The sequence below is a fragment of the Triticum aestivum genome, chromosome 7D (genome assembly GCF_018294505.1).
Source record: "Triticum aestivum cultivar Chinese Spring chromosome 7D, IWGSC CS RefSeq v2.1, whole genome shotgun sequence".
NCBI lineage: Eukaryota > Viridiplantae > Streptophyta > Magnoliopsida > Poales > Poaceae > Triticum > Triticum aestivum.
In genome coordinates this window covers 28,321,649-28,336,678 of record NC_057814.1, presented here as the reverse complement: position 1 = coordinate 28,336,678, position 15,030 = coordinate 28,321,649, and the positions used below count along the sequence as shown (strand labels likewise).

General features: G+C 45.4%; 3 protein-coding genes and 1 long non-coding RNA gene across 6 annotated transcripts; all 4 read left to right on the top strand.

The window, feature by feature from the left end:
* The first annotated feature begins 334 nt into the window (after positions 1-334).
* On the top strand, positions 335-4,307 carry LOC123166137 (uncharacterized). 2 transcript variants are annotated; one of them, XR_006483369.1, is made up of 7 exons: positions 335-455; positions 608-880; positions 1,285-1,549; positions 1,646-2,339; positions 2,453-2,902; positions 3,001-3,290; positions 3,401-4,307. It is a non-coding gene; the product is annotated as an uncharacterized lncRNA (long non-coding RNA). The 2 variants fall into 2 exon arrangements; XR_006483370.1 differs by lacking the exon at positions 608-880 and having other exon boundaries at positions 349-455.
* A 336-nt stretch (positions 4,308-4,643) lies between these two features.
* On the top strand, positions 4,644-5,540 carry LOC123164204 (uncharacterized). The gene is made up of 3 exons (XM_044581622.1): positions 4,644-4,769; positions 4,865-4,948; positions 5,051-5,540. The coding sequence occupies exons 1-3, from the start codon at positions 4,689-4,691 to the stop codon at positions 5,291-5,293; spliced, it is 408 nt and encodes a 135-aa protein (XP_044437557.1). The 5' UTR covers positions 4,644-4,688; the 3' UTR covers positions 5,294-5,540.
* A 637-nt stretch (positions 5,541-6,177) lies between these two features.
* Positions 6,178-8,575, top strand: LOC123166837 (uncharacterized). Its single transcript, XM_044584644.1, has 8 exons — positions 6,178-6,285; positions 6,470-6,734; positions 7,359-7,493; positions 7,585-7,656; positions 7,741-7,786; positions 7,924-8,148; positions 8,228-8,277; positions 8,366-8,575. Exons 3-8 carry the CDS (start codon positions 7,410-7,412, stop codon positions 8,387-8,389), a joined length of 501 nt encoding a protein of 166 aa, XP_044440579.1. The 5' UTR covers positions 6,178-6,285; positions 6,470-6,734; positions 7,359-7,409; the 3' UTR covers positions 8,390-8,575.
* A 14-nt stretch (positions 8,576-8,589) lies between these two features.
* LOC123166836 (uncharacterized) lies at positions 8,590-12,633 on the top strand. 2 transcript variants are annotated; one of them, XM_044584643.1, is made up of 11 exons: positions 9,743-9,879; positions 9,974-10,093; positions 10,185-10,310; positions 10,416-10,475; positions 10,617-10,677; positions 10,783-10,979; positions 11,064-11,252; positions 11,361-11,459; positions 11,554-11,807; positions 11,893-11,968; positions 12,061-12,633. In XM_044584643.1, the coding sequence occupies exons 2-8, from the start codon at positions 10,070-10,072 to the stop codon at positions 11,448-11,450; spliced, it is 747 nt and encodes a 248-aa protein (XP_044440578.1). In that variant the 5' UTR covers positions 9,743-9,879; positions 9,974-10,069; the 3' UTR covers positions 11,451-11,459; positions 11,554-11,807; positions 11,893-11,968; positions 12,061-12,633. The 2 variants fall into 2 exon arrangements, with proteins under 2 accessions (XP_044440577.1, XP_044440578.1); XM_044584642.1 differs by lacking the exons at positions 10,185-10,310; positions 10,416-10,475; positions 10,617-10,677; ... (4 more) ...; positions 11,893-11,968; positions 12,061-12,633 and adding exons at positions 8,590-8,756; positions 8,866-9,222; positions 9,321-9,416; positions 9,499-9,567 and having other exon boundaries at positions 9,663-9,879.
* The last annotated feature ends 2,397 nt before the right edge of the window (positions 12,634-15,030 follow it).

The window sequence follows — 15,030 nt, the reverse complement described above, 5'->3', positions numbered from 1 at the left end:
TTTTTTCTCGACAATATCTTTACTATAGCTACTGACTCTGGGACGTGGAGTTATTGCGCGCGAGCTCATATGAGCTCGTTATCTGGTGCGTTCGATAGCCCATGTGGATGTGTGCCATGAGGTTATACGAGGAGTGGGAAAACGATAGAAAATCTATACTGTGCAGGAATACGTACGCAGCAGGCGGGGCTGGTGGGCTTGTCTGTAACGAGCGGGGCGACGTCCGTCAACCGATGACCATTTGGGTCGTGGGCTAGAATCGGGTTTTCCATCTGATCCGTGGCCCAGAATCTTTCCGACGACGGTAGGTCTGCTTGGTGCACGAATTGAATGCGTATTCCAGTGCCTTCTCGCCCCAAGCGGTGGTCTCGTTGAGGTCCTGGCGGCTGGAGAAGTTGGGACGACGAGCGTCGCGGGCGACCAGCCATGGAGTTCCTGCTACAACCAATACGCGGGTACGTCGCACTGCACTTTCTAGTGCAAACCCCACCTCCATCCCCACGCCCCTCCCCCGAACACCGGCCATCCCTACCCGCCCCAGCTGTCTCGTTTATGCTGTTGTCGTCCTTGATCTGCAGATTTAACATGCTTTTAGCCCCTGTTTTAGATCCACTTTCTTGGAAGAGGTTGGCGAAAGCTTGGTGCCGCCGGTGGCTCCGAAGCTGGCCTCTGTGGCGGCGGAGCACCATGTAGTGGATATGGTGGTCGACCTTCCAGTTGTGCAGTAGGAGACGTCGCCACCTGTGCACCAGGCCGCTAGCGGCCATGCGCAGATTGTGGTAGGACCGGCGTCAGCCGGGGTTAGGTTGGAGAGCTCACCCCCGTCATCAGAGTTGTCCACTGGGAAGATGAATCCGTGAGCCCCTGGGTGGAATAAGAGGTCAGTTGTGTTTGTTGGGCCTATTTAGCAGATTACAAACTGACATAACTATAGTGATAGGACAATTTGATTACTTTAACTGCATAACATGGCATATTTGTAGTGGTGTTGCTTAGGTTTTCAGCAACTAGGTGATTAGTTCTCGTGGAACAAGCGTGTACTTCAGAAGCCAGGAAATGGTCTGGTGTCTTTGTACATTTTAGAGCAGCTGTGTAGAAGGAAAGCTACGGTTTCATAGAATAAATTTCGGTTGGGACACCAATTGGACAAAGATTTGTATGAGTCTACAATTATCTGTACTGAGGCATTGTTTTTGCATGCATCCTCTTGGGGAAATTAGTATTTGCTGGCAAGATTGCCTGGTCCCTTCGTATTCGAATGTGAAGTTGGTTTTTCTGTCGCAGGTTGAGGATTGGAGCTGCAGCCCCGAGCAGGCCACCGTGTCCAAACCGCATCAGCGCGTTTGAGAAGGCAGTACGGAGTTTTGCTGAGAATCCTACGGAGAATGTTATCACGCCAGTTATCGGCACAACATTCGACTCGGTGGGTGAGGCTTACGACTTCTACAATTTGTACTCCTATGAGAAGGGATTTGGCATTCGTTATGGCAAAAGCAGGTTAAATGTGGAGAGGACAAAATGCATGCAGGAGATAGTTTGTGGTTGCTCAGTGAGTTAAACAATCTTTTTTCTAGTAGGACATGCAACTGAGATTATTTTCTCTGTGTCTGTATTGACATAATAACATGGAAAAACATTTGCACAGGGAAAAGCAGGTGCCGAGAACACAAGATCTTGTCGTTGTGAGTGTCCTGCTCTAATTAGGCTGCTACGAGCAGAGGACAAAGGATGGTATATTGCGGAGCATAGGGATACGCACAACCACTCGTTGTCGCCTAATTGCGGTGAGACAATCCACTGGCCATCACACAAACACATTGATGTGTACACCAGAGATCTTGTGAAGCAGTTGAGGCAGAACAATGTGAATTTGGCAAAGGTGTACAACATCGTTGGGTTTTTTTTTTGGATCGATGGAAAATGTTCCGTTCACAAAGAGGTCTTTGCGTAATCTATGTGGTAAGATAAACAGGGACCATGCAGAGGATGATGTGAAGAAGACAATTGATGTGTTTGCTGAGATAGGGGATAAAGATCCACACTTCACGTACAGGGTTCAGTCTGACAACGAGGGAAGGATCAAGAATCTGATGTGGGCAACCAGGAGCAGTAGGTTGCAGTACTCATTTTTTGGGGATGTCATCACTTTTGACACAACTTACCGAACAAACCTGTACGACATGCCTTTTGGCTTGTTTGTTGGCGTGAACAACCACTTCCAGAGTGTGCTCCTGGCGGGAGTCCTTGTGCGTGATAAAACCGAAGATAGTTTTGTATATGGGTCTTCTCAGAATTCCTCCGAATGATGGATGGCTCTCCACCTGTGACCATACTAACAGGTAATTTCCTCCCATATGTTGTGAAATACTGAACATCTTACCAATTGCACCTTTGGGGGTAGATACACATTATATATTTGTTTGCTGATGGTGTTATGCATCCACATTTGCAGACCAGAACCGGGCTATGGAGCTAGCGATCAAGAACGTTATGCCAAACACGACACACCGATAGTGCAAGTGGCATATCCTGAAAAAAGCAAAAGAGTCACTCGGTAGCTTGTACACAAAGAAAAGTGAATTCAGGGCTGAATTTTATAAGGTGGTAAATCACATGCTGACAGAAGATGAATTTGAAAAAGGTGTTGCTGGACAAATACAAGCTGAGATCTCATCCGTACATGACAAGCCTGTTTGAGATTCATAAGAAATGGGAGAAAGCTTATTTTAAGGGCGTTTTTTGTGCAAAAATGACTAGCACACAGAGGAGTGAGAGTGCAAACCATATGCTGAAAAATTATGTCCCTCCTGGTTGCCCGATGCGCATGTTTGTTTAGAAATACATGAGGCTGCAATTTGACCGGGAATCGGAGGAGAACTATGAAGAAAAACGAACGTGAATTGTAAGATTTTTTATCTTGGCAGTTTTCCTTTGTAGTTTCAGCCAGAAAACCATAGTAATAATTTCAAACATGGGTATGCTTGTGTGTTTTTTCTACAGGGGAGTCCGTTGCTAAGAGCGAACCTAGCTGTGGAAAGGCATGCGGGCATGATATATACAAGAGCAATGTTTGAATAGTTTGGACATATACTATACGAATGTGGTGCTTACCAAGTTGAGGAGGTTGGGAAACACCAGACATATATTGTGATCCACAGCGAAGCAGAGAAGAGAGAGAGAAATGGTGCATGGTGTCGTACAAGGTTACAATGCTGGATGGGGGTGATGAATTCGATTGCGAGTGTGGACGATTCGCACACATGGGCCTGCTGTGTTGCCATGTGCTGAAGGTCAGCCTCTGAGCATTTTCTGATAGATTTGTCTTGATCTTGAGTTGAGTAAATTCCCTGTATTTGTTGTGTATGTGCTTACGTCCATAATTCCGCTTTTGTTGTTGTAGGTGTTAGATTTTATTCGGGCTAAAGAAATACCAGAAAAACATATCGTGAAGCGATGGACAAAAGATGCAAAAGATATACTGCCAGCTCACCTAGTCCAATACTAGAAGGATAGCATGAAGAACAATCCATTTTCATATATGCACTTCACTATGTACATGCACGCGATGGAATTGGTGAGATTAGGGGACACCATCGTGGATGCATACAACCGGCTGATGGAATTGTTCAAGTCAAATTTGACAGTAATGCTACCTTACGCAGAAGTGAGGGATGGTCTTGGGCTAGAGGACAGGCTTGCAGCAAAGGGATCGTGGTCGATCGGTCAAACCCTGCTGCACTAGTTGGTGAACAAGTTAACCACGCACCGGAGGGGGTGCAGAGCTTGCGGACAATGACTCTACGTCAAGAACAAGCAACCGTTTGCATGGACTGCTGGCTCCAGCAAAATGGAAACAGATGGGACGACCAACGACGAGTAGGGAGAAGGCTCCGTACGAAGGCATGAGCAAACGGACCAGATTTTGCACAATTTGTCGTAGGCAGGGTCACAAGCGAACAACTTGTCCAGACCGTGGAGATATCCCAAAACAGCCTTGGAAGCCAGCTAGATGCATGAACTGTGGCGTCGAAGGTCATCGACGAAACAACTGTCATAAAGCAATGGCAGTAGAACTAGCAGGAGGCATGTGAAGAGAATGATCTATGACATAATGCCAGGATATGGAGTAGTTTATGAACTTTGAAATTTGATGAGACTAATGTAATGTTGTCTGTCCTGTCATGTATGTGGTTTGTATGCGATGCCAGTAGATTCTTGTGCTGTTGTTACCAAAACATTTATGTTTTCTAGTTTTTTATTATGAACCATATCGTGTTGTAGTAAGCAGAGAGGAATCGTTATGTTTTTTTTTTCTCCCCACTGGCATGAAGATAAATTCAGGGGATCAGGCAAGTGTTGCACCGTCTAATGGATAAACTGGTTAGACCTGATTTTTTTATCCAGGCCATACGTGAGAATGTATTATTTGGTATGTCATAGAAGATTGGTATGTCCAACAAAATGTGGAAACAGCTGGTGGGTCAGAGTGTTGATGTGAGAGGTGTCAACATGATGCCATGCGTCATTACGCATGCTGTTTGGGCAATTTGAATTTTGAACCTCCAGGGCGGGCCTGCGCCTCGGCTGCAAGCATAAAAGAGGGTGGCTGATAGCTGGCTGCGCTGCTAGCTCGGGGCACTCGTTCAAAAGGGAAGTATTCGGGGAGCCATTGTCGTGGTTGCTGCGCCATGTCTGCTTCAGTGAGCTCTGTATATGGCTCAGTTCTAACAGGATTCACAATGTTCAAAGCGATAGACAGCTACTATGAGGTTAGTAATCTTTCCCAGCCGCATTTCTCGCTGAATGAGCATGCTTCTGTTGTTCCAAAGTAGTAATCTTTCCGTGCCACATCGTTGGTTTGCAGGACTCCGACGATAGTCTTTCTTCCGAATCTAGTGTGAACCAGTTCTCGTCTATGCAGTCGGAGCTGTCCGATGGTTCCTTTCAGGTATGCAGTTTCTTGGCTATCTATTTCTCAGTGGTTTGTTCTTGTTCTGTGGATCTTGGTTGTAGCACTGTATAAACAGAGTGCCCTGGTTTTGTAATGCAGGGACTGACGGCCTTTGAGCTGGAATCCGACTCGGATAGTGGTGATGCACATGATGTAGCCGCAGGCAGGGAGGAGGACGCCATCGAACCTGAAGCGGGTGGCAACGAGGGTTCAGGCGAGCACGATCCTACTGGTGTCGCTTGGATTGGCGTCCCGGATCCCGTTGGAGTTGATGATGGCGATGAGTCTCAGGCGCTGGCGTGGGTTTCGGCGAGGACGACGACGAGGAGGAGGAAGAAGTAGATAGTGCGCCACAAAAGCGTCAACGGCTGGGCTAGCCGACGCCAGTATAAAGTTTAATTTAGCAGCTTAGACTTGCCTCGAGTACGGTTGAGCTTAATCTTTATACCTATCGCTAGTGGCTGATGGTGTATTTTGTATAAGCATGTGTGGTATGGTGTTAGGTACGTATGTATGGTAGGTGGGTGTGATGGTAATGCTAATATTGAAAGACCAACCTGAGAATGACTGCTGTCTAATTATATTTTAAGCATCGACACCGGTGATTAGTGGCTGGATTGTGGATAAATCTAGTGTTGGCTTGGGACTAGCATTTTAATATTCAGCACACGGTAGTTGCATGCTGCATGCATGACTGGGAAGACTAGTCTGCATGCATATGTGGGCCCCTTTTTCTGTTCTTGTGCATGGGCGCCCGGATATCGCGCTTGTGGTGTTGGAAGCAGTACCAGGACGATGGGGAGCGGTCCATGGCAAACATCCTCTGTGTTTGTCATTTGTGGCAAGGGGCCGACCGAACAGATGTTGATTACTAGATGTACGTAGTGTTCGAGTTGTCGCGCTGGTCCCAAAATAGAAGTATGCAAGTGATTTAAAATGTAAACTCGCCTTGTAATTAATGACATTTGAACAATGTGAAAAAAATAACTCGCTGGGTTTGTGGGAAAATTAGGGAAAAAATATAATTGGGGATGGGAGTGGTGCGCGCGGGAAACTTCCCGCCCAGCTAGCTGAAACAGAAATATCTGTATCCCACCACAATGTTGGTAAAAAAGGTTAATTTATTTACCGCTGCTGTAAATTCGTGTCAGAGGGCAGGTGGGCTCATGGAAACCGGGGAGCCTTTTTACCACTGTGGGGTGCACTGTTGAGCTGCTGCTCACAGCATTCCCCTCCCCACTTCCCCACTCCTCAACAGGAAGAAGAAGAGTGAGTTGTGGCTGGGAAACCACCGTAGATCTGGTGGCCGGCCACCGTGAGAAAGCGGCTCAGTGGTGAGTAGTGAGCGCAGACGACGGCGCCACTAATCTGCTCCGCCATCTCTCTCTCTCTCTCTCTCTCTCTCTCTCTCTCTCTCTCTCTCTCTCTCTCTCTCTCTCTTATTTCACCATCTTTCTTGCTTGGGGAGCTCACCTGTGACATGTGGTGGTCTGTACGGCATGGTTTCTTTGAATGCAGGAGCTCGATGACGACCGATGAAACGCCGGGTAGCCGGAAACGACGTAGATCAGTGGATGAGGTGGATGACGGCGGTAGATCAGGAGCTTGGCCGTGGTAGTGTCCGGCCATGGAGCGCCTGTGGTGGAGCTTCGGAGGCGCGCTACGTACGCGAGCATGTTCGCCACCCCACCGCTCGCAAATATTGGCCTAGTGTTCTACACCATAGCTATCCCCACTGGACTGGCAGGTCTACTCACAAATCGGTACGCCGGTCCAGTAGATCGTAAGTTCTATGCCTCTCTGCGAGCTAGAGTGCACCCGAGGACGATGACTTTTGTATTTTTTGATGGTGAAATCCGAAGAATCACTGTGAGGGACGCTGTTAGGATATTTGGTGTGAGTGGTAGAGGTAGGCTAGTGGAGTTCGGAGCGCCGCAACACAGATCTGAACTGATGGCCACCATCAGGAAGTTCTTGCGGCTTCAAGGGACAGGGGCTGTTAGTGTGCAAGACTACAGAGGGGTGATTAGCAGAATCAACCCCTGCAGCATGAACAGGGAAGACACTGTTGCTTTCGTGGTTGCTATGACCATTGTGGTATGCGCAACATTCATGGCTCCCAGGCAGTCAGTTCAAGCCATTCCTGAGGAGATCTTGCTAGTGATGCAAGATCTAACACAGAATGGGACATACAACTGGGGTGCGTACTTTTTTGAGAATACTAGGAGGGGTGCAAGGAGGCTGCATGGCGACATAGGATCTGGCATGGACCATTCCATCTTGGGTGGATGCCCACTTTATTTGGACATCTTGGAATTTACCTTTCTGATCCAATCATTCTCCTGTCCCCTTTTTGTTTTTGTGATCCAACAAAGCTTGATGCCTTTTGTACTAACTTTTTTTCCAGTACTTTGTCCTGGATTGACTGGACTTTGGGAGGCACAATTTGTGTTCAAACATGGCGCCCAGGATTGCAGCCTACACACAAGATCAAGTGGACATGTTGATTAAGCTTCTGAAAGCTAAACCAGCTGCTTACAGAGTAAGTAGCAGTTTAAGAAAAGCAATCATAATGTGATCTGAATTAACTAATTGATATGTTACTGTGCCCTATTTTTTATTATTTGGTACAGACTAGACCTGAAGGATACATAAGAAAGATGGAGTTGATGTGGCATCCGCTAATGGCAGGCAGCATTTCACTTGTGAGTGCAGTTTGTCGCACTTAGTACTTAATTGGCCATGTTGTGACATGAAATAAATTTTAAACACTGAATAAAATTCTGCAGGACAATGTAGAAGAGGTGGGTCAAGTTGGTGACAATGACAGTACAGGTATTGGGACTGGTTCCATGGCCGAGGACACCCGAAATGAAACACGAGACCCCCTAGCAATAATTCTGTTTCCATTCTCATTTGCGGATACCTGGTTTCACACGTTAATGATGTGGTACAAATGCTTGAACAATCAGATATCGAAAGGATTCCAGAAACTACTGCTGTGGCACCAGTGTCTATGACAGCACCGACCAGGGGGGTGCCAGGTGTGAGGCATTCTCCACGCCTGAGTGCTAAGGAAAAGGGGAAGAAGGTTGCTGTAGAAGAATCGGACATGGAATCGTCAGATAGCAATGAGGATGAGCGTGCACGGGGTGAGCGGCCTTCTAGGAGAACTGTCCGTAACCTAAGGACACAAGGTGAGCAAATCGAACACCTAGTTTGCCATTATGATGTCCTTCATGTTCTGACGTGCTAACAAGTGTTTGCACCACACAGATAACCTCCGCACTGAGCCACAACAGGGGATCCATTGCGGGATGCTGATGGTACGCTTTGTTGATACACCGGTTTGTGCTTCAGCAAAAGATAATGTTGCTGACTAATATCTTGCTGTTGTGGATTGGTGACATTTAGCACCTGCAATGCGGGCAACAGTAGCAGTAGCGGATGTTGTGACGGCCATTCCTGCTGATACCTCTGCCCCTGGTGCCATTGTTGGGCTATCTATTATGGATCGCAATACAGATATCGGACAGAACGGCTATCGCTGATTCTAGGTTGGAGAATTGGGAAGTACTCATAACAAATTTAACTTGTCTGTCATGCGATGCAGATGAAATTGCCGGGATACTACATGAGATCAGCACGATGCAGCTTTGTGTTGTAGATGGGGGAAGATTGCATGGAAATTCAAGTGATGAAAGTGTGAAGCGAGAGGATCATGGGCCACGCCAAGAACAAACCCTTTCCGTGGACATTGACAAGGAGTGCGCGACCCAGCTTCAGTATGAGCTGTATGAAGAGTGTGAGTAACTAATACTATTATGCTAGTAATTGCGTTTTCTAAAATCCCATGCAGGAGTAAGAGAAATTATTAACAATTCACTAAGAGTGACCTTTGTACATTAATGCAGATGTGGAGGATGAGGTATCCCATGCATTGATCAGAGACATATCAGTCAGAGCATCGCAAAGAATCGTGTATGTAATTGACAGTGATAGCAGTGAAGATCTTGTAAATGAAATTTGGACTGACCCCGAGCACGAAGAGCTGGTCGAGACTGACAGGAGGCTGAGGGAGCAGGAAGAAAAATATAAAGAGTTCGCGAAGAAATGTCATGAGGAACAAGAAAAGGATGCCATTGAGCAGCAGCGGAAAGATGCGGATCTGGCAAAACTCTGCCAGCAAGAGGAGGAATGGAAGACAAACGATCAAGTAGAAAGGGATAATGGAATTGCTCATATGTACCAGGCACTTTACAACCAGAACGGTGAGTATAAAGCAGTAAGGACATAGTCGTTGTGTTAGAAATCAATCCAGTGTGGCGACCGACTAACTGATGCATGACTCTGTTTTGTGTAACCACAGACGAGCAGGTCAGAGAGGCGACGACGGTGTCTGGTGGTGAAGCACAAGTGCATGCTGCTGGTCATGGGGGAGCGACATTGATAGGGCAAACGACAGGTAGTATGGTGTAACTTAGAATGTGCTAACTACATGACTGAAAAGAATGTAGTTACTGAATACATTGGTTTGGGACATGCAGGAGTACAAACCAGATTGGACGAGTTCTACCCTTTTGACCTTTGCTTGGTGACGCCTTCAGCAATGAGAGGTACGTGCATCGACGGGCCTGGATTCATAATAATGTTGTAATCCAAAGTTGATAGGTGAACAATCTTCTGACGAATACACTTGTTGCACTCGCAGGCAACAGAGACTCTGCAAGGCGAAATGATGTCAGGCAGACTAAAAACGGAGGACCAAGAAATGAAGAAAAGGCAGATGAAAGGCAAACGTAGACGATTAAGGTTCTCAAATGTAATTGAGACGATATGTCCTTCGGAAAGCTCAGAATCGAGTGACCGGAGCAGTGATAGTGGGATTATTGCTAGTGCTAAGGACAATGGAGGTCATGCACGCACAAGTATGACCGCTACGAATTCTATGAAAACGTTTTCATTTACTTCTCGTACCATCAAATAAAACTACGAGGGAGATTGATGATCGAAAATTCATAGGGCTTGACGACGGTGGAGGACATGGGGTGCCATCGGCACGTACCACTGTCAGGTAGGTTGAGGGGCGTCTTGATGCATCAGCTGTAGGAGGACAAGATGTTTCTTCAGAACTTGGAGCTGGTGAGTACACATGTGGCCCAGGTACTTTAACCTACATTTGTTGTCTTCGTTGTACATATTATACTAACACCCAATGTATATTCGAATACAGCAAGTAGATCACGTCCTAAACAAGCTGGAGTTACTACGGGAGCTGATGGAGATGATGTTGGTGAAACTATTGGGAGGCTTCGTCGCCACGAGGTGCATGAAGGGTACACTTTCCCTGGGAGGACAGGTAAATTATCTCAAAGAGAAATGAAAAGAATTGATGGTTATACGTCAAATGATTCATGCTGACTCATAATATTAACGCAAAAAACATAAATAAAAATGTTGGCAGTTTTGGAAGTTGGAGGGATCTCAAGGGGAGTATCAGGCCTGGGGGAGAGCAGAACAACAGGTACATATGATTTGTGGTGTCATTTTTTGGGTAAAACAACACAGTTGAATTATGGACTAATAAAGCGCGCACCTTTGATGTATGGAGAATCTAACTAAGATTTTTTTTAACGCATCTGCCTGTGAGAACCATCGAGTCCAGTTGGATAGTGATCCCTTGTTTCACACGCGAGCTACATATCATAATTCTGGCAGAGGAACAGGTGAAAATCTGTGTTGTAATAAATTAGGACGTACAGAAATAAAATTTGTAATTTGATAACTTTGCGGGTTACTCACTGACAAAGAAGGAAATGTTGGTTGTGCAGGTCCTGTGTCGGAAAGAATGTCAAGGAATCTGAGGTTACCAATTGGGATAGCAAGGCCTGAAGTGAAGGGTGAGATGGGTAGTGTGTTCCCTGGGAGAGCCGGCCTAGTACATGAAATTCCAACTGCACAAAATGTATTGCAATTCTATGACAAGATGGTTCATAGTATGAGGAGTGATCGCGACAAGTGGGCATTGGTAAAACGACAAATTTGTAAAGTACATGTGATTTCTTTGCTATGCCTAAACAGCTCTACCCCACCTGTGTAAAAATGTTTGCAGGAAATGGTTCAAGCACGTATGACCTTGGTCCTACTCAATGGGGATGATTTCATACATGAGTTTGGTCCTGATGGAGAATTGACAACAATTGGCTGGGCAGCCTTCTCACGTATGCTGACTAGTAAAGATGCACGAATGTACGACGAATGGAAGATAAGGTGGAGGCATCTATTCGACATCCATTTTGTGGTACGGGCAACTTCCTTCACATGAAGTAGTATAGAAACTTTCTCTTTGAATGATGCCCAGGTACATGGAGTCAATTTGTAACATCAGTCAAAATTGTGGAAAAAACAGGAACACCTGATGGAAAACTCGGATGACCTGGATTATGGCCTACTCGCAAGTATGATGGATGAGGATGTGCTTGGATACAAATTACAATGAACAAAGAAGGTATGTAGATTATAGATGGAATATATGTCGTGTCACTATATCAGAAGGAAAATCAATCTGACTCATGATTGCTTTGCATTTTGCGAATGTGCAGTTGTTCCTTCCTGTACCATTGATGGACGGATTCTCCTTTTATGTTGTGGACGTTGAGGAGAAAACTCTTGTTGTTATGGATCCAGCAGAGACAAGCATTCATGATGATGAGATGAGTGTCAAACATGAGGGTAATGTGACCCAGGTACTAAAAATGCCTCGAACAGTCCTCCGTAATCACTTCGCAGACTGGGATGTCCCAGAGCTCGGCTGGAGCATCATATATGCCTACAACATGAATGAGCCATGTAATATGTAAGTATTTTCCATTGCAAACAACATCTAAGGCCTGCAAGAAAAATATCCATGGCATTTTATCCATAACTTTGATCATTTGCAGCGAGGACAGCTGGATCTACCTTGGTCACTACTGGAGTACATACAATGGCCTGTATCTCGAGAGGCAGCTTGGTGAGGTGCGAAATGAAAAACTGTAACTCGTGGATTTCAAATAATGAATCATTTTTTTGAATTGGAGTGAGTAACTTGTTCATAAATTGTTTTGCAGTATGAGCTGGCTTACCTGAAGAAGCAGTTTGAGTATGAGGTGATTTCGATGAACGGCAACAAGGGTGAACTCCCAAGCTTCATGATCGAGGAAGTCCTGTTCTGAGCAAGGCAGACTTGGCTCTTTATCTACTAGTGTAAACTATGTGCTAAGGGTTTATGAAATGCGTACTTGCAGACTTAACTAGGTTTGGAAATCAAGCATAGTAGTGGTGATTGTTTTAGCTCACATCCCTCCTGCTGGTGTGGGGGTGCAACATGCCCTGATATGCCGGCGTCGACCTTAACCCTGATAAGGGTGAGGGTGTGTATTTTGTGTCCTGGAGTACAGGACTTTGGGATGGAACCTGTGTGGCTAGTTGTGCAGGCCATCTCATTTTGGGGCTGTGTGGTTGGATCGAATCATTATGTGTGTACAAGACTTATTTCGTAGATGGAATGTGACGACGTTTTTAAATTCTTGTTCTTCCGTTTGGTTTGAAATGCTATCAGCAAATCCCTATATCCTATCTGCAACAACAGAGTTGGTAAACTTACTACTGATATGTACAATTTTTAGTGGACTGGAGTTAAGCATTTTGGGGTTGCTGTGTGGTTGGAGGGAGTACATTGCGTCCTTGTTGACTGGAAAGGCAACAGATTGACAGAAAAAATAGGATGGTTGCCGTCGTAAAAAAGGAGAGGCGTGTCGATTGATTTCGTGATGCCTCAATTTGTTATTTTGAAATATGCAGTTGGAAAATGGGAAGAATTCACATATGCAAAATACTGTGAAATGCATAATAACAACCATTGAAAAGTTTGCACATTTAACAAGCGAGGAAAAATGTTGATGTTGCTGGTTAAGTCGTGATAAGCATATGTAGGCATTTCAGGATTTATGTAACATGCCGTGGCGCACCCAACTGAACGGATTTTTGGTGTAAACAGATGATGTGCATCATTCTGTATATTACATGGTCGAGCAGGGGTAGGGTGATAGATTAAAACCTGACACATGTATCTTACAACCCAAAATAAATCTACGATATTCCAGTGATCAAACTACGACAAATGGAGCTTGGTTTCAATAGACTCTCATAAGGGAAATGCAGCTCTCGCACACGCCGTAGTCATCAAAGTCGGAATCGGATCCCGCTAAAGCCTTCCACAGTGCCTTGTGGGCGAGCTCGGAGAGGTTGCCCTGCAGCTTCAAGCACTCGTGCAAGGCGTCGTTCTTGGTTTTCAAAATGTTGGGCTGTGGAGAAATGTGCATTGACGTGTCAACATAGGTTCACGTGTTCGGCTCACAAACAAATAGATTAAATGATGTGTGCATGGAATCATACAGAAGAGTGGACGATTAGATGTGGAGCTCACCTTAGTAAGTGGTAACTTCAACTTCTCCCCATCGAACTATCGAACAATGTGTATAGCGCAAACACCAGATTCAGCGCTAAAACAAAAGGACGCAGGCTCCATAAACAACATGCTGATTGGTAACCTGCTACGTTGAACATGATATGCATCGCTCGTTATGACTTACGGTGAAAATGTGACATCTGTCGTAGGTTCATGCTTCATTCGCCAGCTTTCCTTGACTGATGGCCACCCAGCATAGAATTCATGGAGGCATGCAAATAATGCACTGTGGAGCTTCCAGGCTGCTGCTTCGTCTTGGATTACATGCGGAGGAGCTAGTGCATTTTTTTGGTAGAGCGGATCAAGGAGATTTATTACTCTGAGCTGCATGTCCCATATGATGACCATCCAACCTTCGGGCCGTGGTACAGTTGTGATGAACTGGCAACCAAACGAGATATGAAAATCTACTTTCAGCATATCCACATGTTTGAGATACCCAAAAAAGAGTTGAAGCTTAAACTTTACCATTTGGGCAGATGTTAGATCATACTTCAAAGAATCCGCGGAAAGCTGCTTCTGTATCGACACTGTGTGCAAGAAGTCAGAATCCGACAACACCAGAGTCTGGTTGCACATGAGAGCACATGGTAAAACAAAAAAGAATGAACAGGCGAGAAAAAATGTTAAATGTAGTACAACATTTCGAGTCACATCGGAAAATGTGATTGGCGCTGAATACAAAATCTTACTGAGAATTCAGGCTCAAGTGGGTGCCTCCATCTTAAGAATGGGTTCTCGGTCTCGGATCACAATCGAGCCAATCAAACCGGCGAAAAAGAATTGACATCAATTCATGACCAATTATGTTGTTGCCAGCGAGCTGATCGCGTATGACAAAACCGGTGATCCTGATAAATCTTGGCTCCCCGTGAACAATAAAGTTCCTACGAAAGAAGTGTGACGATGCTATTAGTATCAAGAAGAATGAAAAAATGAAACAAACAATATGTATGCTAAATGAGGACACATGAATTTTGCACGCAATTACCCTGCTAGCTCGGTTCCATCAGCATTCAGCAAGTGTTGTTCAATTAGGTGAGCTACACCAGGTTGTGGAGGGCACGGGACAACTCCCCTACACCAAGGGTTTGTATGGAATCCGAGACGAGACACATACTTGCGTCCGGGAAGATCATTGCTCCTCTGGCCGAAAATGGTAGTGGTAGCATCGTTCGAGAGGTCGATATATAGTTCACTAATTCCATTTAGGTTCTGCTTTGCAAACAAGGTGAGACTTCGCAAGACGTGTCTGAGCGCAGACTCCATCCTCGGTTCAGATGTGGACTGATGGGTACGCACAGTTTTCGCCCGCTTGCTTATGGAAGTAACCGCTGCACTTATGAAAATGGATATCAGATGTTAGTAAAACAAACTGGAAATTTAGTGGAAAATGTAGAACAAACCTTCACACGGTGATAACTCCAGGCGGCGGCCCGCAAAAGGAGTTGTTGCTGGAGTAGTAACGCCACCATCTGCATGATTGCGAGTAAGGAAAAAATAAATAAACCCTGACGATACATAATGCATGGTGTGCCATATTATAATAAGACAGGTTACAAATAACAGG